Source organism: Python bivittatus, unplaced genomic scaffold (genome assembly GCF_059951505.1).
Source record: "Python bivittatus isolate LINGU-HERP-01145 unplaced genomic scaffold, Pbiv_v1 ctg000010_np1212, whole genome shotgun sequence".
NCBI classification, from domain to species: Eukaryota; Metazoa; Chordata; class Lepidosauria; order Squamata; family Pythonidae; genus Python; species Python bivittatus.
Window position 1 is genome coordinate 2,193,941 of NW_028277029.1, and position 25,443 is coordinate 2,219,383.

Below are 25,443 nucleotides of genomic sequence, written 5' to 3' on the forward strand. Positions count from 1 at the left end.
AAATAATGTTTTATTCTGTATTTGCACGCCAGTCTTTCTCTCAAGGTCTTGCAAAAAATCTTCCTTGTTGGCTGTTGCAAACAATGCCTTGGGTTAAAGGGGTCTATCAGAAAGACGAGGGAGAAGAGAATGGAAAAAAAGAAAAACAGCCTTGGATTGCTGCACAAGGCACATGCTTACTTAAGGAAAAACGCCATCTCTGCTTTTTTATATTAAAAAATTTATTGAGATGATGTAATTACAAGCATTTAAAAATTATTTGCAACTCACTGGCCCTGAGAAAAGGCATTCTTGTTTGTTACATTCATTCCGCTCACTCCCTTAACCCCACACCTTGAAGAAAGTAGGAAGCGCCATCTTCATCAGATTATAATTTACTTAAGAAAATAATAAAAAAAGAGATTTTTTTTCCTTTTAAAAAAGAAAACAACACGACAGCACAATTTCCTTTTGACTTTGCATATGGCTGCAGCTAATTCAACAGAAACGGTAAAGAGTTTCATTCTTAGTTCTCGTCCGAACTCCGAGCTGTCAGCAATTCTCAGTACAGAGGGGGAATTTCCAAGTGAATTCTTACAAGAGGCTCTTTTCCAAAGTTTTTACCTTTACTTAGCAGATTTTCTATTCCTTTTACTGCTGGCTAAAAGAGGGCTGAGGGCTGCTGGTGCAGCAGAGAATTGCAGAACGTTACGGCAGGAAGAATTTCTTACAAAAGAGACCCACCGCTGCCCTTTCGACGGGCAGCTGTGCATTAATTGCAATGCGTACTTTGGCTTCAAAGAAACAAACTCTGTGATTCAGTTCCTGAATATGGAAAACACACTGTTCCAGTTTCAGTTTCATCTCACTCTTCAGCATCTATCACAAGCCAGACTCTTTTTCCAGATGCTATATCTTCATAAATAGCTTTGGCCAAAATGCCTGAGTTTGGACAGCCCGGGTGAGTTTAGGACAAGCAAAAACAAGAAGGAAAACCAACCCAACGCCCGCCATCACCATCCAACCCAAAACATCGGGCACCATCTCGTTCTCGGATTTCTGCCTTCTCAGAATGGCCGCCTTTCTCTCCGTTGCAAAGATCTTTCTGCTGGGACTGGGTTAGACGTGATCTGACTGCTTCGCAACTCTTGGCTAACGTGTGGTGGCTACTTAAGTGGCTAATGCAGAAGGAACTGGAGTAGCTTTGAAGCTTTGGTGGGAAAGGAAGAGAAGAAGCTGTAGACAAGGGGCAACACCAATCTTTCTCGTGTTATTTTTTTCATCTGCTGGATTTTAAATAGAAGACACACCTCTCTATCGATAGCAAGTTTCATTTCACTTTGGAATGAAATGGAAAGCAAAGGATTTTTGCTCATCAAAAATTTTGCCTGTGTATGTGTGCGTGTGTCAAGATGGCCACTGTAAACATGAGACTGAAGCCCCCTCCTCTTTTTATGTGCAGGCTTTGACCCCATGATTTGACCCTCTTGACTACCTTAAACACCCCCTCCTGGAGGCCTCTATTGCTAGTTCTTTTTAAGGAATACTCTTGTGAAAAGTGATAAGAAGTCACCTCACCAATGTCTTGGATTGTGTGAACTCACCAACCTTGCCAGGCAAATGCAGAACGATCTTGAGAACCTGAAACATAACTCTCCTTTTCAAAAAGTAACTTTCTAGCCCTTAGCAATTCAGAAGATAGGCTTAAAAGGCTGCAATGAAATTTCAGAAACAAGAAGCGGGATTTCCGGTGATGGGAACTGAAAACGAAATTCAAGACAAGCCTTTGTGCTCCTCAACTTGGAGAAGCAGACTGTGTTACACAAAGTAAAGAAAACAGATGCAAATACACTTCATTTGCCCAGAAGACCCTAATGATGCAATTTCATTATTTTTCCTGACGCCTTTTAGGTTACCGTAAGATTTATATAATCTTGTCCATGGCTTTTATGAAAACAGACACTCTTATGTAGCCAGCATTTTGTCATGACAAATGAACCTCTGAACCCAACAAGGAGTAACATGATTTGTGGTATAGAAGCAGGGATGACTTCAACCTAGAAGAAAGAGTCTGAGTTTTGCAGAACAAAGCCTTCCTACCAACAAAAGGCACATACAAATCTCCTCTTAAGGCTACGAAGCTCATCTGTCGCTGCAAGAATCTAGAACATTGAAATGTAATAAAACTAGTCCTCGGTATTCAAATCCACCTAAGAAATGAGGAAGATGACTAGGAATCTTCAGAGTTGCGCTTGGATAGAGCAGAAGCAAAGGGAATGAGGCAAAGATCAGTCCAGAGATTCCATTCAACCTCTCTGAGCTGTGAAGGCCACTCCTGGGAAAATTACAGCCACCATTTTGGAAATCCTTCCTTCTTTTTTGAGAACCAACTGTTTTCCCCACATACTAGAGGCAATGGCTTGCTCAAACCCCCCTCCAAGGAGAGAGAGAGAAGCCAACACTGAAAACAAACTCACTCCTTACACGCTCCTCTGCCTTGCAGTTGAAACACCTTAGTAACAATTAAGCAAAGATTCCACCCCGTCAACGTGATTTCCATTTAACTTTTCTTGAGCTGGAAAATCCTGGAGAAATCTCCTGCATTTTACTGGAGCTTCTCCTGTTCATTTTTCATTTTGACAGTGCTCAGGTGCTTGGATAAAGTCCATGTGCTTTGAGAAGTAGCTGACACTTTCAAGGCTCATCAACGCTCCCCAAATGAGGGCACCCTCTTCCTCATCTGCCACCGGAAAGGCTTCTCTGCGTTTCTTATGCACCAAACCATGGATTGCAGTCCACGTTCTTTGATCTTTGTGCTGACGGCGAATACAAGCAATTTAGGCATCTGGAGGTTCTCTCTGATGCCTTTTGTCTGACACCTGATTTTCCTACAGAGGGCTCTCGTGAGAATCTGCACTGACAGTTGTGCTATATTTCCATAGGAAAGCATTCAGAATACGCAGCCCCCTGACGTTCTGCTCTACAAAAGGAATAAAAAAGCCCAAATATTAATTGGACGGGTTAATTAGGAAAAAAAATTCATATATATATATATATATATATATATATATATATATATATATATATATATATCTCCAAACTGACCAACTGAAAACAAAACGAAAATCAGCCCAAGGCGAGACAGGTCCTAAAAGCCACGTGAGAGTGCTCTGTTCTTCTCTTTCCACCAAACGTTGTTGCCCACACCACCCTTGCCAAGAAATTTGTTTGCTAAGGTGGTCCTGCACAGTCCAAGGTAAATGCCAAGTCCTGGAGCCCTGTTTCCCATCCCAATGGGTCTCCAGAGACTGTTTCTCCACAGACCACGGTGAAGCACGTGGATTGAATCCTCAGCACTCATCTTCCTGGTAGATCTGCTCATCTAACTCCTGAGATTCCAGATGTTCTAAACGGTCTGTGCGGCCGCTCATAATCTCATCTGGCGTCTTCATGAACCTGCAGAAACAAAGAACACGTAAGGAAGGGAGCGGGGTTTAATTCTTATTTTTTCACTGTCACTGGTGTTTCTTCAACGCTTCTTGGAACTTACTACAATTTTGTAAAAAAAAAAAAAATATATATATATATCAGGTGGTGTCACCTGTTCTGATTAACAAATTTTATTCAAAGGCACAAGCCTTTTTCACCTGCAGCTGATTTCTGGCTACTGCAGATTAACTTGGCTCTCCTCCTACAATGTCCATTATGTTGTAAATTGTTAATTATTTTACTAACCAAAATGGGGAACTCAGATTCTTCATACAAACAGTAGCTACCAGACCTCTAATGGTGGGAAGAATTTTGGGATGGCATTGCTAATGACAAAGACATTAGAATACACATAAAAGGTTTAATGCTAGCCATGACTAATCTTTTTGAGGGACCTCTAAAAGTTCTCAGAAGTTCTCCTGCCTATACACAGCTGAGAAATTAGTGGTCTAAATAAGATTGTGCATTTCCAGAACTAATGTTCTCTCTGAATTAAACGTATGTATACAAATTACACATAACTAGTTGCTCATCAAAATAGATGATTCACTTCAATTTAAATATATTAAACCCTTAATAGATTTATTTGGCTATCTATGAATAAGAGTTGCAGGTTGATTAATTTGTAATCTGTAATTAAGTTCTGTATTAAATAACAAAGCAATGCAAAACATCTGGAGAAGATGGCTTAGCATGGAGCCTTGGCAGGACTATGGTGAAGGCCTTCATGTTTGTGTCTTTGTTCACACCCAACTGCCTTAGAAAGAGTCATCTGTAGGTTTTACACAGCCCTGTGAAAGAGAAAAGGAGGAGTGGAATACAAAACTGAACTGTCCAAAAAATCCACACCAATGGAAAACTATTTTGGCCTCCCTAGGTCATCTTTCTACAGATTTAAAATGATTTCTTCAACAACAGCACACCATATCACACCCTTACACAAGCGCCTTTCCAGGAAGAAACGGAAGAATTGTTCATAGTTGGCAATGCGTTGCTCAAAATAGAACCTTGGTTCCTCTGACATGCTTGCGTTTTATAGTCTGGACCAGTATTTTTCCATTTTGGCCGCTTTAAGACGCAGCTGGGTTTCGAAGAGGCAGAGGAACTAGAGATCAAATCGCCAACATTCGCTGGATAATGGAGAAAGCACGAGAGTTCCAGAAAAACATCTACTTCTGCTTCATTGACTATGCAAAAGCCTTTGATTGTGTGGATCACAACAAACTGTGGCAAATTCTTAAAGAGATGGGGGTACCAGACCACCTTACCTGTCTCGTGAGAAATCTGTATGCGGGCCAAGAAGCAACAGTCAGAACCGGTCATGGAACAACCGATTGGTTCAAAATAGGGAAAGGTGTACGACAAGGCTGTATACTGTCACCCTGCTTATTTAACCTATATGCAGAGTACATCATGAGAAATGCCAGGCTGGAAGAATCACAAGCTGGAATCAAGATTGCAGGGAGAATCATCAACAACCTCAGATATGCAGACGATACCACCCTAATGGCAGAAAGTGAAGAAGAACTAAAGAGCCTCTTGATGAGGGTGAAAGAGGAGAGTGCAAAAGCTGGCTTGAAACTCAACATTAAAAAAACTAAGATCATGGCATCTGGACCCATCAATTCCTGGAAAATAGAAGGGGTAGAAATGGAAGCAGTAACAGACTTCATTTATTTGGGCTCCAAGATCACCGCAGACGGAGACTGCAGCCATGAAATTAAAAGACGCTTGCTCCTTGGGAGGAAAGCTATGGCAAACCTAGACAGCATATTAAAAAGCAGAGACGTCACCTTGCCAACAAAGATCCGCATAGTCAAAGCTATGGTTTTTCCAGTAGTAATGTATGGCTGTGAGAGCTGGACCATAAAAAAGGCCGAGCGCCGAAGAATTGATGCCTTTGAACTGTGGTGCTGGAGAAGACTCTTGAGAGTCCCCTGGACTGCTAGGAGGTCAAACCAGTCAATCTTAAAGGAAATTAACCCTGATTGTTCATTGGAAGGACTGATAATGAAGCTCAAGCTCAGATACTTTGGTCACCTAATGCGAAGAGAGATCTCTTTGGAAAAGACCCTGATGCTGGGAAAGATTGAAGGCAAAAGGAGAAGAGGACGGCAGAGGATGAGATGGTTAGATAGCATCACTGAAGCAATGAGCATGAAACTGAGCAAACTCAGGGAGGCAGTGAAGGACAGGAAGGCCTGGCGCAATATGGTTCATGGGGTCACGAAGAGTCGGACACGACTTAACGACTAAACAACAACAACAACAAAGACGCATGGACTTCAACTCCCAGAATTCCCCAGCCAGCCAAGCTAGAAAAGCGCCCTTTTTATGTCAGAGGTTGTATAATTCCACTTCTGCTACTTTCCAGGTTTAATCTTCCACTGCTCTCTTCTTCTTTTAAAATTATGCCAGCTGACATAAATGCATAGTACAGAATGGTGATATACGAATGACTAACTCAATATTGTGAATGTTGGTCATTCATGGAAGTGCTTCTGTTTTCTTTTTCACAGCAGTAACAACATTCAGTGAGTATTTATTGGAAACCATCTGGAAAGTTTTGTAAGGGATGAACTAATTATTGTTCGTGTTGGTGTTGCAAGTAGTTTGAGAGCACTTTAATCCATATGCTATGGTCAAGTCCTTTCGGAGTAATGTTACGCAATACATTGTTAGAATTATTGGGAAAACTTTGGTTTTTAAGGACATGCCTATTGTATTAAATTATATACCTACGATTTGGAATTCCTGTTCTGAACAAAGATGGGTTTTTTTGTGCTCCTGGAATAGCAAAAAGCATCATCTTTAGGAGATGGGAAAGTACTTTTAACTCCAGATATAAAGGATTGAATATTAGAGATGAGATATCTAGCAATTTTTGAGAAAAGTATTTATTCTGTCAATCAGAAAAAGTTACGTTATCTTTCCTTCTGGGAAAAATTCTTAGACAGGCCTGGTGAATATTGAAAGCTTCGTTTCCTTTTCTGAAGATTGTACAATCAAGTGAACCTTGTCTTTTTCTAGGTTTGCATTTATTGGTTGCTGTTTCCTTTTTTCTTTGGGTGGAGACTTGCTCATTTTCATTTTATGTATATTTATTTGCAAATGGACTGTCCTGAATAACACAGTTAATGAAATCAGAGCAAAAAACAAAATTCTGCAGTCAACAGAACCCAGCCGCTTCCACAAAGTTTGGAAAGAGACATTTCCCCAAGCAGAACAGCCACGATTACCTGAACAAAAGTCTTTGTCCTGGCTCCTTTCTGATAATGTTTAGTTTGTAGTAGTGGCGCAGGGCACGAGACATTTTCTCATAGGTCATATTTGTTCTGTTCTGTTCCGTTCAAGACAGAGAGAGCAAGAATTAAAACAAGACACCGAAAAGATAGAGAGAGAAGGGTTGGACCCACCCCTGTTCACATTTCATGCCCCTTGTCTTAGTTGTCCTCTCTTACGTTATGCTAGATAATATTGGGTTCAGAAATTGCACATTCTATAGCTTAGATGGTGTATAATAAATCAACATATGAGATTGTGTAGGCTTGGTTCTCAAGAACTCCCACCTCTTAGGTGCATCCTAAATACATAAGCAGTTGGACTACTGTAATGCACTCTATGTGGAGCTATCCTTGAAGACCACTTGGAAGCTACAGCTGGTCCAGAATGTGGCGACGCGGGCAATACTGGGCAGGCCTTGGTATGCCCATGGAAAACCACTGCTCTACGCACTCCCAGATGCCAGGCGGCTTCCGGGTGGAATTCAGGGTGCTGGTTATCACCTATAAAGCTCTTCAGGGCTTAGAACCAGTAAGTTCAGGCAGGGCTGGTGTGCTTCGAGACCCTTCAGTCCAACAAGACATCAGTTGGGACCCCAGAAGCACGCCTTCTCTGCCACAGGGCCTGCCCTCTGGAACAGCATTCCCCAGAGATCCATGTAGCTCCCATCCTGACAAGTCTTTAAAGACTTGGCTGTTCAACCAGGCCTTGGGGTAGGGTGTTGAGCTCTGTGGGTTGTGTTTTCTATCCGAGGGAGTGTGTTTGTCCAGATATACGGAACTTCCTTTCTAGCATTGTTTTTTTTTTTAATTGTTTCCTATTTTTAGTGTAAGCTGCCCAGAGTCGCTCTGGAGTCAGGCAGCCTCTAAATCTCACAAACAAGCCAGCCAGCCAGCAAGTTGCTGTGGGGCAGAAGTTAAAAGGGTTCAGCTGGGTAGGGCTGGAGGCTTCTCTAAGTATGGGCATCCCTGGGGGGGAGGGGGAAGGCTAAAACAAGTCAAGATGGAGGCTCTGCCTGCATGATGGAAACCCCACCCTTCTTAACACGCCTTGCACATGTGATTGAGGCTATTTCTCTTGGTAGGGCAAAATCGCTCTCCAAAATTGCCTGACTTCCAGGCACCATTAGTACTACTACTACTACTACTACTACTACTACTACTACTACGGCTACCACCACTAATTTGTAAGCTGCCAAATGCTTCCAGGAAAAAAGCAACATAATAAAGCGACCCAGTTCTCACCCGCAAACAACATCAAGTTCATAGGAAAAAAAATTTAAAAATCAATACGTGGCAAGGACAACACACAGTAAAAAATGGAACCGGTTCTGATCACAAACGATCCTTCCTTGAGGGCCCTCTGGAAGAGTTTGGTTTCCACCAACTTCCGGACCACTGTGATCGAGGGGGCAGCCTGGGAAGTTTTTCCTGAGAATGGACACCATGATGGAGGAATTGCGCTATGAAGCCAGCTGGCCGCTATCAAAATTAGGAGCGGATGCAGTTTGCCCGTTTCATTTTAGCCCTTTCCCTCAACGGAGGACTGTGGACCAGAACAAGGACTTTGCTGCTGGAAGAGACTACATAAGCGACCATCACCTGACAGGAAAGGAGGCACGTGCTGGACTTCTTAACCTTCTACTAATGAGAGCCTTGAACTTTGTTCCCTGCACTACTTTGGTGGACCACAGCTGATGTCAGGACTTTTCTGCTGGGACTTTGAGAAGGGAAGTCCTGAGCCTACCAATGGTCCAAAGTGGTGATGAACCCTACCGACGTCCCCCTTCTAGAATACTTGCAATGGGGAAGCCCAAAATAAGGACAAGTGAGATTATCCCCTCCTGCAAGATTCCCAGAATGCACTAGGGATGGGAAAACCATGCCAAAAGGGGTTGAGGAGTTTTCTGGAAGCAAATCTTCCAGAATGAAAAATGGCTCCCGGAGTTCCTGGTGTGAACATGATTCATGGGGAATCCTGGACCAGTGGGGTTTGCACGGCACCAGAGAGCCACCCTGAATAATTTCTCTTGTCTAAGTGGAGGGAATTCCCACACACTCAGTAACTCAGAACAAATGAAATATGGGAGAGATTTACAAGCCTCTCCTTCCCTAAGGCCCTGACAAAGTAATATTTTTATCATAATGAATTATAGATTAAGAACATGTGGAAAGAAGACTACAGAATTTCTCTCGTAGTCTATGTCTAACTACTCTTTTCTTTCAGCAGAATCATTTTTGTTCTTTCTCCACTCTTCCCCAATCATTTAATAATCGATCTCTGCAAGATAACAACCCTTCGTGGGTCCTCCATACCTTATGGTTTCCCCATAGCCGGGCCAGCCCATTGGGGTCCACTATCCGAAATATTTTGGATTCTCTGTCCTCCCATCGGATGAAATTTTCGTACCGGCTGTCAGAGAGCAACTGATAGACATAATCCCAAAGGAGTCTGCAGTCTGGGAAGAGAACAACAGAAACGTCTTCAGAAGGTTCCTGCTTGAAATGAATTAGTTAACTGGCCACAATGGACTCACCTCCAGGAAAGATGCCAGCAATTATCATACATTATTATTTCTTTGTTTAAAGTATTGAGATACGGTTTCTCCTTGCAAAGAATCCCAAACCAACTGACAATAATTGTAAAAGCAGTATTTTAGAATGAAATCAATCCATTAAAAAGACAGGTGCCAGGAGGTGTGGCAACCTGCAAGGTCTGGCAACGACAGGAAGACCTTTCATGAAGATCGACAACATGTTGGAGGCACAAGTAATTGAAATGTTCAACCCCTTCAGGTTTTCAGGCTAAAGTCCATCCAGGGTAGCCTTCCTCCACCTGTATTGGACTTGAACACCCATCATCCCCAGTTTGGATGGTCTTCAACACTTCCATTCTCACTAGCAGCCAGCATGCACAGTTCTCATCTGGGTGATTTTGTGGGTGGATGTGAACCAAGACGACCATCTGGAATGGGGCCCACCCCGGGATATGCTGTAACCCCTACTTTTATATCTAGCCATAACCTCAGGCAGAACTTCCCAGAGTCTACCTATGTACATATTCATGTATATCATTTTTGAACCTCAACTTTGTGGTTGACGTTCTAGGTAACGATGACACAGTGATCCTTTGGCTACTACCACAATATTCCAGGATTCAGTGAGCTCTTCTGTCTAAGATGTGGCATCAGAATGGAAGGATATGAGCAGAAACATGCACAATAAACCTGATATGAATTTAGCAATTTTCCCCTTGCCCGTCTCTAACCCTTGCAGTTCACCATTTCCATAAAAACATTAAAAGCGCAGCAATTATTCTGGAGGTATTATGCAGTTACATCTCCCTCCCTCTCTCTTTCGATAATCAGATTGAATCTTTCTCCTAATACATATTTCAGTTCTCCAATCAAAGGCCAAAGAAATAGATCAGATTAGCATGCTGGCTGGGGAATTCTGGGAGTTGAAGTCCACACATCTTCAAGTTGCCAAGGTTGAAAAACCCTGTCCTAAAACAACCGCGTTTCACTGTAAAAAAGCAGAACTCTGGAAAAATAGCTTCTTTTTCTCCCCTGCTCTTTTCCTAAATCTACTTTCCCAAGCTATTTTTATATGTTTCCTTCCCTGTTTAAAAAAAAAAAAGGGCAGTTTCCATGTGTGGTTATATGTTAAAAAAACAAAAAGCAGACGGAGAGGCAAGAATTGTATTTCCTTTCCTTTTCCTGCTGCCAACTCCGGTCCAATTCCGCCTTTCCCCACTTGCAGATAGGATCAACGGAAAACAGAACATCTCATCACGAACCTCTCATGGGGTTTTACAAAGAGGTTTCGTATACTGAAGGGTATTATAAAGTGAATAAATGAAGAAAAATAATTTTAGCTCTGTGTCCTGTTGTCCTATCAGGGCAAACAATCGCCTTCTCCTGTGGTAGGAGCTCAAGCTATCTTCTAGCTTCCTCCTTAGCTGGTCAAAGAAATCGCCCCAGTCTGCAGGAAACACTGAAATCCCAGGGGACGCTTTTAAACTGAAAAAGGAGTAAGAGGTGTCCATCAGAGAACTGTGTCTTTTTGGTCAGACGTTGAACAAGCCCAAGAAAACCAATAAGCAGAAAATCAGAGGATGGTTCCTCCATGGAGATTACTTTTATTTTTCTCCCTCCCCGACTTCATATTTGTGTACTAGATTTATCTTCCACCTTCCATTCAGGAGATCAAATTGGGCTACAGAGTGCTTCCTCCTCCAATTTTTTCCCATAACAATCACCTTGTGAGATAGGCTAGGCTGAGAGACAGTGACTGATGGGAAGTCACCCATCGTGGCCCATCGCCTTTGCCATCATACCACTCAGGCTCTCGCTTTGTCTATGAAAGGGCCTGTATTCTTTCGGGGCTAAGGGCATACACCTGAAATTGACACCCATGGGAGGGCTCCGTTCAACCAAGTTGATAGTAAGTAAATCTGGATCAGTAAAAACGATTGGGTGGGTGAGGACTAAAAGTAAAATTAAAATTTAAGGCAGTTAATAAATATTCTCCACAATTTCTCCCTTCTGATGCATTAAACGGGGCCACCTTGGAAGATACCCTGGGAACTGCCCCCAAGCTTCTACAAAGCCTCGCACGTCCTGAACCCTCGAGCTGAACAGTCCTGGTCCAGATCCTGGTTGTTGGAAGTCTGCTCATTTTTTTATCATGTGGGCCCTTCCCTGGGAGCCACTGGTGCTCCTGAAACTACTAAGTTCCACCAAGGAGTGTCCTTGAGAAGGCTCAAGAGAGGGAGGGCGAGCTCGCACATTGCTACTTAGCTGCATTTGTCACTCCTCTCTTATAACTAACTTGGTTCCAGAACAACAGCTGGCGAGAGAAAGCTAAAGAAACCGGATGACTTTCTTTTTCTGCAGCACCAAGTAAAGACTTTTCTCACCTTCTCCCACCCCCTCTCTGCAACTGGAGAGCCCCTTGTTAACAAATGGGCAGCATACCTCTGCTCCGGCTGAGGACCTTAGACTTTAGGAAATTTAATGTAGTTTGGGGTCACTATTCTACCACTGAATTCCTGAATGTCCGCCTGCATCTCTCATAGGAACTAATTTGCTTCCTGATTTCAAATTCTGAATGAACACAAAAAAGACACTGCTTTATTAGCAGGAAAAGGAGAAGAGCTATTCTGGATATCAGAGAACTTTGCCAACAGCTAATTCTACCACCTGCTTTTGCACTTATCAGCTGCAAATAAAAGAGACAATTTGTCATTCTGAATGCAAAGGTCACTCAGAATAATACAAGTTCCCCAGTGACCAGGGTTTGTGATTGCATGACTGTTTCACCGTGCACACAACAAATGCTACAGGCTCAACAATGCCCAAATCATTTTGGCTAAACCCTGGAAACAACAGTTAACATTTTAATTTGGAAAAATCAAAATCTCTTCAAATGCAGCCTTTTGACCTGGGCCTTTCTGCTTCGATGGAAGGGCACACCAAGCTGATGGTGCCCAACTGAATTTGAGGTCCAATAGACCAGAGAAGAACCAGGTGAGGAAAACCCAGATTTCAGGATTCAAGTCACTCTTCCCAACCGTTTGCCCTGGTTGCTGGCTGCCTTCCACAGGCTCCTGGACTGCTATGAAACTAGGGTTGCCATATCTGGGCTGCAAAGCCTTGGGAGACCACAAGATGGCGGCAAAGAGTAGGAGATTTCTCTACCTCCACCTAGTGGTTGCTTATTGTTTTGCAGCCTGGGTACAGAAGCCCTAAATGACAGCCCCAACGGATCAATAGACATCGCTACCATGCAAACTACAACAGCTGCTTCTATGGGTCCCTCTATTTTGCTCACCTGGCTCATTGTGCGACTGAAATCTTTGAAACCCTTCCACAGTTGTCAAGATTTCCAGGGTGCTCACAGGCTACTACCAGCCATAGTGAACATGTCTGAAACTTTCTTGAGGACTGGGGCTGAATCCAAAGACAATGTGCATGAATGGAAGGCAGTTCCCCACACCGAGTTGCTCTCAGATTTCCCCAGTTGCCTCTCCCCCTACTCTGTAGCCCATCTGCATCAGATCTGGGTCTTCCGATCTTCAACGGTGCCTTCTGGATCATGTGTCAGGATGAAGGGGCAATGCCTGATGAGGATGTGCAATTCCCAGTGTGGGTGTGGCAATCAAACCAATTTCTAAACTTGCCTATCCTGGATCCAGAGATAAAGTTACCAGGAAGGCCATCCGATATATACAGGGACATTCCCGCCTACCAGGTTCATGGAACAGGTAAGAGTTTCCTGGAGCCTTTTGATTAATGTTGAAGGAAGTTCTTAATAGCAAGGTCTAATTTTAATCACAGGTGATGACAGTTAAGGGTTGACTTGTTTGTTTATTTTTAAGGCTAATTGAATTCCATTGTTAGACAACTGGGAGGTTGTCTAACAAATTAAATTAAATTGGGTTCTCTCCTTCTTGCAAGGAGTAGCAAGTTTTGTTCTTTAAACTGAAAAATATGTCCTGCCTGTTTCAATAATTCAAATAAAGAAACCCTCGCATTCATTTAGATGCAGGGCTTCCATCTTTCCTTGCTGTTTTCTGAACTGGCCTCATTCAGAGGGTTCTTACCATGTTGGTGTTTTGCAGACACTGGAACAAGATTAGTCATAAAAAAAATTAATTGGGGAAGAAAAGATTGTGGCCACATTTCCAGGGGTGCCTGTTGGGGAAGCCAAGATAGCAGCCATGCCCACACAAGCAAAGACCTTTCCCTTTTCTTTCATGTGTTACACGTGTTTTGACTGCAGTTGTGGCCCCCTGCTTGACTTTTTTGACCCCCAGTTGGCCACCCCTGTTCTCCACTGTCACAGATCTGAGAATGATCTCTACAAAGGCATAAAGGGGAGGAAGCATCATGCTATGTACATTTCCAGCGCACATCCATTCTCCGGGCAGAAAAATTCTCTGTTTCTGCTGAACACAGGGAGGCCATGCAACGTGGCCCCAGCTGCTCTTCACACCCTACATTCACATACTACGTTGAGGGAACATTAGAAGAGGGGCGACATTTAACATAAAAGTGGTCTAACTGGAGCAACCAACGCATCTTCAGAAGCAACAGCCTTGTGTCTTTTGATAAGGCTCCCGTCATGCTCTGGTGCTGAGGGGCATCTCTGGATTGAGTCTACAGATCACATCTTCTCACCAGGAAGCCAACCCTGTAGGGAAGCTGTCCCGGGATTGATCTACATCTAAGGGTTTAGAGATCTTCTAATCTTGACTGCACTAGTCCCCAAATGGCTCACAGGTTAATTTTCTGTGCCGAGTTCCCCTAAAACAATCAGTTGAGGGAAACACAGACTTCTACAGTGGCTGCTGGCGCAAAGAGCTTCTCATGGGCTCTGGATTTTTATACCCCACCAGTTGCCTTGCTCCAGCATTTCTCTGAAATCTGCCATCTTTCTTTTGACCGGAGAGGGGTAGCAAGAGGTCACTACCAAAACTGGTTTGGAAGGCGTAGACACAAAAGTCAAGGTGGAGATTGCAACCGCACGATGGGAACCTTGAGCCATCTTGACTTTTTTATCCGGCCCTGGGCAGGCCTGAGATACTTCTCACAAAGTCAGGCTCCCAACGTTTCCACAGAAGCTAAGGAACAACCAACTTGAACTCCAGCCCCGATGGTTTCAGGTGCTGCCTGTCTTGAGACCGACAGGCTGATCCATGTTCCTGGTTCTTCCTTGTGGCAGGGAGTTTGCAACAAGGCAGATGGAGCTGCTTCAGACCATCCTGGGTTAAATCCACCACTCCTTAACATCTACCTCTATCCAGCCTTCGTTTGTCCTGGGCAAAAACAGCTCCCTTCATCATCTGGACTGCAGGCCACCCCTCCCCTGACTTCTCCAGGGCCTGTTTACATTCCAGATGACGGAAATAAAGGCAGTTGCGAAACCATAAGAATGGGTGTCTGAGGTTGTCGGCTTGTTTTTCTCTTCCACTCCAGGCACATCACATCTATTAAAGATGTGCGTGGACTACGCTACGTCTAAGCTCCGTAGAGAACTTTGGAAGTTGGAGTTGCTTTAGAAAAACGAGTAACCAAAGTACTAATTGGGATGCTGCAGATAAATTAAAGACCTTCCCTGCTTTAGCAGAACAGTGGAATTTAGTGGGTACAAGAAACAGAATCTACATGAAATTGGGTGGAAGGTATTGAAGCCAGCTTACAACTCTCCTCTTCAACCCTACTGAGAATGAATGACAGCACTTAATTTTTCTGGGTTGGCCTATTTTTCGTCCTCCTTCCCCTAGTCACAATAGGAGATTTGTTTTCCCCAAAGCCACAGCATTTTTATCAGTCATAAAATAAATGTTTCTTGAGGAATGTTATGACTGGAAAAAATCAAGGAAGATTAACGAGAAGGCAAAGGCTGTCTATTCTGCCAGAAAATCTGTCCCCCATTTTATTAACATGGTTTCCAAAAACTACAGCTGGCCGTTCACCACAAGGTAAATAAACTATTTTTTTCCCCCAAAAGAAGTGTAAATGTATTTTTATTCTGAGAGGGATCAGAACTGGAAAAGATCCCAGGCAGGTCCCGAGGGTTGTAAAGGGGAGTCAAAAAAGTCAAGATGGCAGTCATGATCATGCCCTTGGCCAGCCCTGCCAGACCGATAGCCCAAAGAAGCCCCAGGGCAATTTAATTACACCTCGGGTGGTCTTTCTCTTCCAAAACTTAACAAACAGACATTCTACCTTTCATTTTTTCACTTCTCTTGAAGCTTCTCACTGAACATAAGGTTCTCCTTCTCCCTCTATCTAGCCGCGAACCCACATGGTGACATGGAGCCCAAATTGGAAGCAGTAAGAATAGCTAGCATGGGAAACCTTCACTCCTTTGAAAGAACTGGATGATTTACCAGGACCCACTGAATATTGAGTATCCATTGGGGGGGGGGGAGAGGTATAGAAAATAGGGTGAAAGTTTGGGAAAGGGGGGGACTGAGCAGATGACTTCCTCACAGAGGATCACCATGTTCTGCTGCAGTCCTTGTGGTTTCTTTGTGCATCAGTTTCTGTGCTCCATAACTGTATAACGCTTCCTGCAAGATGGTCCCCAGTTTAATGCACAGCTGGTCAATCCAAGCCCATGACCACCATTTGGAGAACAAAGTAGCTCTGAGAGCAAGAAATGTTGGCCAATCCTGACTCAGAATAGTAACCAGAATCCATGATGCTGGATCATGACCAAGTGTCTCCTTGATGTACCTGCGTATTCACATCAAGAAGACAGGTTTGGTGCAGCGCAACTGGAAGACTTTTGGAGTGACCCAGAGAGAGGGTGGCGTCCACACCCCTTTCTTGTTGTGGCAACTGTTGCCGCTCCTTAAAGAGTCATCCCAATTGTCACACTGCTTCACACTTTGCATGTTTAAAAAAGGGCAGCTTGGTATTACAGTTCCCCCTCTGTTTACAGTATAAAGCTATAACCATATGAACCATGTTCAAAACACGGATGGGCTGTAGACAGTAGAAAGTGCAAATGGGGCATCATGCACACTGAAGTTGCCTTATCATTACAACATAAAATTGGGCTTCTGAAGGAGAATATCTTAGGAAATAGGGTCCACCGACAAGATCTGCTCACCTCGATGGCACCCTAAAAATGCCTGCCTTCATAAATAGGTCCCTCTGAAGTCTACTACAGTGTGTCCCTGGCTTACTTTGAATGACCCTGCCTCCAGTTTGTGGCTCATTCTACACTTTTAGGAGAAGCCAGGGAAGCACAAGTATCTACGTAAGGCACAGAAGTGTGCAACGGCAGCCCTGCCATGCCTGCTGGGGAGAGCTGTGGGGTGGATTCCAAAGAGACAACCATGACTTGGGACATATTGTACTAACCTGCGATTCTCCCAATTGGCATTGCGTGCTCTTCAGGGGGTGAGACGGAAACCATGATGTGGTTCATGAATGCTAACTCTTCGCGGTGGGACAAGTTGATGGGCTTCACCTCTCTGTGCAGCCCATCTTCCGACAACCTCGAGGCTTTGAAGTCAACAGAGTGTCGGGGATTCAGTATCAAAGGGTGCATTATTGGACTGGGCATCAACTGAATGACCCTAGTATTTTCCTGGCGAGGACTGGAAGGCTTCTGAAGCGCTTCTGAAGGTGTTGGGCAATGATTGCTCTCAACTGGAGACACGGAGAGAGGGTAAGACTCTTGATGGTTGTTCTCCTGGTGGTGTCGCGTGCCCAAGAGCCTGTCAGCTGGCGAGAGGCGACGGATAGTGTTCTCCAGGGGGGATTTCAAGGACCGCTGCTCGGATTCTGGTGAAGGCCTGTGATTGGCACTGAGGGGTGATCTGGAGCGATGCAAGAGTTCAATGGTAGGCGGGTTGTGGTGGATCGAGTCTGTTGACTGTCTTGAAGGTCTTGGGATAAAGTTGTCTGTAAAACAAAGAAAAAAGATAAGAAAAAAATCAGATGTTATCGAATAGGACCAATAAAACTATACCTATCCTTGCGGCCAATGCGTAGCCTGTAGACCTGAGATGAGCCATGAAACAATTAAACAAAGCAAATTTTAACTAAGAAAGAGCTATCCTGTGTTTGTTCTCTGGAGAGGGAAAATGTTTGGAAAACTGAGAGACAGAATCACACATCATCACACTTGTTGCCAGCTTGCACTTGCAAGTCTGAAGCCTATCTATCTATCTATCTATCTATCTATCTATCTATCTATCTATCTATCCATCCATCCATCCATCCATCCATCCATCCATCATCCATCCATCCATCCATCCATCCATCCATCCATCCATCCATCCATCCATCCATCCATCCATCATCTATCTATCTATCTATCCATCCATCCATCCATCCATCCATCCATCATCTATCTATCTATCCATCCATCCATCCATCCATCCATCCATCCATCCATCCATCCATCGGCTTCAGACTTACATGTGCATATATATGTATGTATGTATCACACACACACAGAAGCGCGCGCACACACACATACACCAGGAAATGCTGTGGCCTGTCAAAATGAGGCAAAAGTGTTTCTTCTTTTTTCTAATTTATTCTGTAAAAACAACTAGAGTATAGGGTTTGCGCATCCACAAAAGCCAACTATCAGAAAACATGACAAAAACTCCTTAATCTCCCAACACATGGACAGACCCAACCACAGTTTCAGCTGGGAAACTATTAGCATCTGAGACCAAGCCAAGTCCAAAAATGTTAGGGAATTCCTGGAAGCTTGGCATTCAGACAAATCACCATCAACAGACACCTAGAGATAAACCACATTTACAGACCAGTCAAAAGAGACAAAAACCTAGGAGGGGAACAAAAAGGCTAGAACACACCTCCTCCAGCAGCCAACACCCAGATAAGCAGGGGTGAACACCAGACAAACAATCAGGCAGAAAATAATACTCTAATCAAGGAACCACCAAGGAGGTAGCTACACCCCCACCAACACTGGCAGGGCAAGCTACTGTATATAAACAGGCAGCCAACCCCACACTCACTTGCAGCGAGACTGTTCCCAAGTTGGGTCATGAAACGTCTGCAAGCAAATAACCAAGCTCGGAGGGCACCAAGGACTCCACAGTTCAGCCCTGAGCTACAGACACAACTCTTCCCAGCCTGGAACCCTTCAAATGTCCTGACCAAAATTCCAGTCAACAAGGCTCATGGGAGGGGTCTTGGGAACTATTATCCAAAATACATGGAAGGAAGCAGGTTGAGGAAGGTGTAAACTATATTTGCACATGCAAGTTGATCACATTTTCATCCACAGCTTTTCAGCAAACCCTTGCCTACACGCTTCTTGTGGTCTAAACCATTCCCAAGGAAACAATGGAAATGAAAAGTCATTAATGTTATTGTGCTATAATGCACAGAGATGGAAAGACTCTGAAATACCCACAATGGAGGAATGGTTGGCGAAGATGACAGAATTTGCAGAGATGGCAAAATTGACTTGTTTAATTAGAGAAAAGATAATAACTCCATTTGTTAGCAACTGGAAACCCTTTATGGACTTTTGCTGAAAAAATGTACTTGTGATTTATGGGTTTGGCGTTTAGAAATGGTAGATTATGGAAAGAAGGGAGTTATGACGTAACCTTAGAAAGGATAAAATTCAAATGCATTTATAACTGCTGTAAAGAAGATCTGAAGTCATTTCTTTTGTCTTTTGTCTTTTTTTCTTTTTCTCTCCTTACTCCTTCATTTCTTCATTCTTCCCTCACCCCTTTCCTTCTACTCCCCTTTGTTTTCTTTTTCTGTAAATGTTTTTATTCTGTAAAAATTTCTTTAATAAAAATTAATTGAAAAAAATATTATTGCACTGTGCTTTATTATTACCACATCAAAGACCGGGCTTTTTATATTCATATAATTGTAGACCACGCTGATATCCTGCCTTTCCACTCCAAGAAGACCTACGCGTGAGATGTGGAAAAGCTGGGAAAAGGCATAATGTGCCGCTACTGCAGGAAAAAAAGAATGCCCTCTTTTGCAAAGCCAAGCCAGGGCTTTCTACATCCGTGTAAATCTCCGAATTGAGTGGAACCATAATTAGTTCCAGCCCATTTGTGGCTCCCTAAATTTGCCCCCCTTCAGCAGGGAGCATTTCTGCTCCTCCACTTTCTCTGCTGGTGCGCACTGGGAGGGGCCCTTTGAAGGATTTACAGAGCCCCCCTGCTGCAATCCCAAGAGATCCGTTGCTGAGGACCCCGGGGGTCACATCCTGCTGGATTCCTCCGGTGCCGCGCAGTGACCTTCGTCTGACTCCAGCCCCCTCAGACACTCCTCTCGTCCAAAGACAGCGCCCACCCGTTTCCTGGCTGAAGTTGGAGAGGAAACGGGCCTGGTGTGGATTTTATGATTCACAGAGCCAAAGTCATAAACAAGAAAGGTCTCTCTTTGTTTCACTATTTAGGTCAATCTTACCCAAACGGGCACAAGGAAGTGAAACTCGAGTGCCAAGCCATGCCCCTGTCTGCGGCGGCTGAAGAATGTTTGAAAACTGGAGAGAGCCGATGACAAAGAAGACGATTAAAGCCTCATTCCGGGCCCGTGTGTGGCCCCCAGGTGAGGCTGCCTGTGGGCAGGAGAGCAAATCAGGGCTGCGGAAAAACAGGCCCAGGATTCTGACACGACCTTGGCGTTTGAATCAAAGATGCTCAGAGTACGTTTATCCCCAGAGGGGCCCATAAAGCAGGGAAGAAACCACCTAGACGTCAGGAAGAAAAGTTCCAAGGCTTGGAAGGGGATGCCCCAAACTCAAGACTTCCCAGCCCAAATTTGGTTCCGTGGAAAGATTAAGATTTGCACAGGGGAAGGGCTTCAATTCCAAGTGACGAATTTAACGTAGTAAAAGCTCAAGTTGGGCTTGAGTCAAGGGGGCAGGGGGCAGGAGTTCTCAAGAGCTGAGATGGTGACCAAGACCACGCAAAGCCTGCCTCTTCTTTATGTGAGTTGTGTGTGTGATGCACATAAAAAATGGGCAGGGTTTCAAATGTGCAGTCATGCCCCTTCTGTTGACTTTTTTGACACCCCCCCCCAACGTGGCTGCCTCCAACTTGACTCCTACTGACTTCACAGATCCACCTCCCATCTAAATACAACCAGGTCTAACCCCGCTTAAAGTCCAGCCAAGACTTCAGAACATTGTTTATGGTTATATTTTTGTTGACCTGGTCTTTACTGAGATGACTGGCATTTGGATTTTATGTCCCAGGAACCAACTTGGGTTGCCTTTGTGCACACCCTTGGTTAGCTCAAATGCAATGTACGTTTTCTGTGCAAAGTGGGGGTTGAGTAAGTTCACTGCCATTACCGAAATGATAGAGAGGTTACAGAAATCATTAATTCTGTTAAAAAACATGCAAAATTCCAGATAAGCTCCACACCATCCATGTTGGTCAAATGATGGAACCTTCATTAGGGCGACCAGGTCTCTATAACATGGGACATGTGACTTCCTGCTCTCACACATCTTGCTGCATGGATGGATGTTCTGTAGAGGCTGACCTACCTTGGGGAGTACTGACAGGGGGGTGGGGGACCTGAATCAGAGACTAAAACCTCCATGAGGTTCACAGGATGGGTTTGGGTACCTTCTCTCCAACATGCAACTCTATAGACAGGGTGATCACAGGGATGGTCAAAAAAGTCAAGATGGCAGTCTTGAAGAACCACCCCTTTGTGGGGGGCAACCCAAGTAAAAATGTGCTGGGTTTCTGCTGCATGGTTGCGGCTACCATTTTGACCTTTTTGACCTTCTTTGTAGATACCTTTGATGCGGACCATCTCTATATGTTAATGCAGAGGTTCACATTTCAAAATAGTTTACTTTTCTTGGTTCTGTATAAAATAACATACAGTACAGGGAGCACATAGAAAACTGCAGATAACACAATGGAAAAAAGACTTTATCATATGAGGAATTATTTACAGGGCAAAACCTAGCTGCAATCTTTCATGCACTTGTTCTTAGAAGTTGTTTTCTTTATAAATGGAAATATGTGCCAACTTTTCATGACACTGCTGTTAAGATATGTCTGTCCGCTATGATGCTCTGGCTCCAAGTCACGGGAAAAATTCACAGACCCATAAAATTTGAATGGGGCCTTCAAGTCATCCAACACCTTGCTGAATGCAAGAATTCCCAATGAAAAAGATTGAAACCCTTCCACCATTAAGTGGAAGAGGCACAGCAAGATGTTTCTTGAAGGGAAAGCCATTTTGCAGAGCTGCTGGGTTGCGTTCGATGGGCAAAATGAATCCCTTCCTTTCTGAAGTCCTTCAAACATCTGCACAACCTTGGCTGATCTCAAAAAGCTAAGCGTGGTGCACCTCAGTGGACCTGGATGAGAGGCACCAGGAAACCCAGGACTTTAAACAAGGTTGGGAAAGTTAAGATACAAAACCCAACCCCCTTCCTGGAAGAACACAGGGGCGACCAGCTCCAAGTCCCAGCAATCACACTTCCTTCTGAAACTGACTGGAAGCAGATGAGTCTAGATCAGGAGATCGTACAGATATGCAACCGGCAACTTCTTCCGCGGTTGGGTGATTTGCATTCTTAAGTTTCAAATTCCAGGACCCTGTTTTTGGAGGACATTAGCAGCTTTCTTGCAGCACAGACTGCGACCCCACATGTATCTTAGAAGGGATGCTCAAGTTAAGGCTGACGGCACGCAGGTATCGCATTTCAGAGGAATTTGTAAAGCTGATCTTAAGACTTACGGTGAACCCTTGCACACCTTGAGTGTTCCTCTTGCCTGCCTGTCCACAGTGAGCTGGAAGGAGCAAGCGTGGGCTACAGAACCCCACAGAATAATAAAACCAAGCCCAAAGGAACCACTTTCCCCAAAGGGGACACGGGACTATATTTAGCTATCCCAGTTCCTCCACCAAACCCCAGAGAACAGGAAGAGTGAGTCAAAACTGTTCAAGAGAGGTACGATTATCTGCCTGTGAACCTTGGCAGAACGGGTTTCTCTCTCAGTCCAATATTAGAACGAGCCTGGCAGTGCTTTCTCCAACTCACACATGTTATTAAAAGGCGGAAGCTTCTGCCTTTTAACAACACGGGTGAGTTGGAGAAAGCGCTTCCAGCCACTTCCCGATTTTTGGCTACCCTAGACTAACCCGGCTCTCCTCCTACAATGTCCTCACCGCCCAGAAGAATCTGCGGCTGCCAAGTAAATCCGTAATTCAAATGAAACACCCTTCCTCAGCTTTTCATTCCTACCGGTGGAGGCCGTCAGAAATGCAAACCTGACAGCTTAATGTGGGAGCCGGAAGTGAATGAAAAGGATCGGAGAGGTTTTGGGGCGCTGGAGAAGGCGGGCACTGGTGGAGCCCAGCCACGCACAGGGCACGATGCCTTCAGATGATGGTGGTGGGGTGAAAAACAGTCTGGTTACAGTGAAACAGCCTCTCTGGGCCCCAACCCTAATTGGAGTCTGCTAATCCTGGAAGGGCAGTTGGCAAACAGGGGCGTCCATGGTGGGAAGTCAACTAAGTCAACATAGTGGCCGCAACTGTGCAACTGAAGTCCTGCTCCCTTTCTAGCTGCCTGTACGTTGTAAGGATGAGCCCAGGGTTATTTGGAGATAAACTCCCCCCAGCAATGTTGTCAGAAAAGGGACGAGAGCATTAAGAGCTATCTAGCCCACGGCCCACTGCGTCAAAGCCGTTGCTTCCATACCAAACCATGGTACTCTACGAATTCCACGTCTCCATGTGTTTTTCATCCTCCATAGGCCTGGGGGGAGGGTGACACAGCGAGAAAGGGGACTGATTTTGGTATTCTGTCTGGGGGTGGGGGTGCCAAAAAAAAAAAAAAAAATCAAGATGACGTCTGCAAACACCACCATTGAAGCTCCGCCCTTCTTTATTTGAGGTGCGCATGCAGATGCCCCAGGCACAAGCCTTGATTGAACTCCCATGGATTTTTATTATTTTTTTCCCCAAAAGTTAACAAAAAGGGAGGAATTGACAGCCATCCACCTGTCCCCCTCCCTACCCCTCAAGCAGCTGGGAATTATTAATATTCTAACTCAGTGTTTTTCAAACTCAGCAACTTTAAGATGGGTGGACTTCAACTCTCAGAATTCCCCAGCCAGCATGGCTGGCTGGGGAATTCTGGGAGTTGAGGTCCACCCATCTTAAAGTTGCCAAGTTTGAAAAACACTGTTCTAACTTTATGGACATACTCAGAATTCATAAATCACTGTTAGAGGAGTGATCTAAATAGGAAACCGCACACACATTCCATTTGCCATAATGTGAAGAATGAGCCTTCAGTTTTTGGATTTGTTTTTTTTTTCCAACTGTCCTCTTTCCACAGCACCCCCCTGAACTCTCTATGTAATTTTGCTTCTCATAAACAAAGAGATCCCTGCCATTACCTTCATCGTGGTTCTGATGCAGCATGACATCTGGTGGAGCATGAACAGAGTTCCCCGGGTGGAAGAAGGGAGAAAACAGCACATGAGAATTTCTTTGCTTCAAGATGTGCTGAAGAAGCTCATATAACACATCACCTGAAAGAAAAAAGCCAACTCAGGAAAATGAATTTTTAAAGACTGTTTGCTGTCTTTGAGGTCCCTAAAGATAAGGCAGGTTATATGTATTCACTTATTTATCTGCATTAATTCTGATATTGCCCAGCCCCCAGGAAAATAAAATACAATTCTGGAGAAGTCCATGGCTTCTTCCTTTCAAGGCACAAAACTCTGCCTTGCAGTTGAGCTGCAGAAAAGTATTTACTAGGTGTTCTGTTCTCCACAACTCACAAAACACATTTGGCTTCTTCAGGAGAAGGTTTGCTCCCTTGCGTGCAGGTGAGATCCATCAGATCAGTTTTTCAAGGAAAGATGGAGTCAACAGGGCATGTTTACCCTTGAGGAAAATCAACTGATGTTTGATAGTCCTCTTTAGTCACCTAACAGGATGTCACACAGGAGAAGGCCAAGACCTGTCTTTTCTCATTCCAGAATAAGAAACTGAAGTCAAGGGAACGTAGATTTTGATTTAATTTTGTTTCTGCGAAGAGGAAAAACAGAACCGCCAAGTTTGTAGATGCTGATCTTAAGGCTGCATGGGGCTATTTAGAGATGTGGGAAGAAGTCTTATCTCTTCAAGCACAATGCCTGTGGTAGATCTGGCCTCCACCTGAGAGGAGGAGCCAAATCCTGAAAAGTTCTCGGCTTTTCTTAAGCATTTCTTATGGAAGAATATAGGTAGTTGCTGCGTGTAGAAAACCTGTGTATTAGCCTGACTTTGAGAACATTTTTCTCAAGGCAGTGGTTCTGATGCAAAGTTGAAGCTCTTGGCAATTGTTTTAGATATTCAGATGCTTGAAGATCAGAAAGAACATGAGTATTGAGATCAAAGGAGTCTCCGTCGCACCAAACGTTGAAACACACCAGCACAAGATGGAAACTGAATAGATGAGTGATTTGTATGCTCAAGGAAGGGATCTACCATCTTCTGGATGATGCAGGCACTACTTTTTGTCTTAATTGAAATGAGAAAAAAATCATTCTTCTATCCCCCAATAAAAGAAAAGGGCAGATCGTGGCTTGCACTTCAACTATGTTTCAGCCCCAGATCCATGATTTGGCTTGAGTACTTGGGTTTGTCCTTCTGATGAGAAAATACTAGTCTAGAACTCATGGAGAGATAAGGTAGACAACCTCCTCTGAAGGCTGGTCATTGGGTGATCTATGGCAAAAGAATGAAGTGTGCTGTGATACAATGAGGAACTGTTGATGGTCTGAACCACTGCTTGATATATGTAGAAAACTAAGTCTGGGCTACTGGAGAACTTTAGGACAGTATGACTACTGATCCTGTGATATGGACTTACTTTGCTGAGAATAGCAAAGTAAATAAAGAAATAATTTCAGCTTGTTTTGGATTGAACTGCACCTCCATGCAGGCCAGAGTATCAGATTTGCAATGCAGGAGTGATCTTAACCTAGTTTTTCAACCCAGAGCTCTGGCCAGATGTGTCTGGAGGTTGAGTCATGGCAACTGGACTTCTTTTCTTTTGGTTTGATAGATTTCACTGCTTGTCCAAGCAGCTTCTTCAGTCTTGGACAAGCAGTGAAACATATCAAACCATGACTCAATCTCCAGATAATTCCACCTGGATGACTGAGAATCTTTATCAACAT

General features: G+C 44.1%; 1 protein-coding gene across 1 annotated transcript in view; it reads right to left on the reverse strand.

Moving 5' to 3' along the window:
- Positions 1-206: 206 nt before the first annotated feature.
- ETV6 (ETS variant transcription factor 6) overlaps positions 207-25,443 on the reverse strand; it is a 112,163-nt gene continuing 86,926 nt past the window's right edge. Inside the window, exons 4-8 of the mRNA XM_088147124.1 lie at positions 23,671-23,805; positions 16,631-17,176; positions 9,066-9,208; positions 6,708-6,808; positions 207-3,435 (exon numbers count right to left, since the gene is read on the reverse strand). Coding sequence (XP_088003250.1) covers positions 3,330-3,435; positions 6,708-6,808; positions 9,066-9,208; positions 16,631-17,176; positions 23,671-23,805 — 1,031 coding nt within the window. The 3' untranslated portion in view covers positions 207-3,329. The remainder of the gene's footprint in view (positions 3,436-6,707; positions 6,809-9,065; positions 9,209-16,630; positions 17,177-23,670; positions 23,806-25,443) is intronic.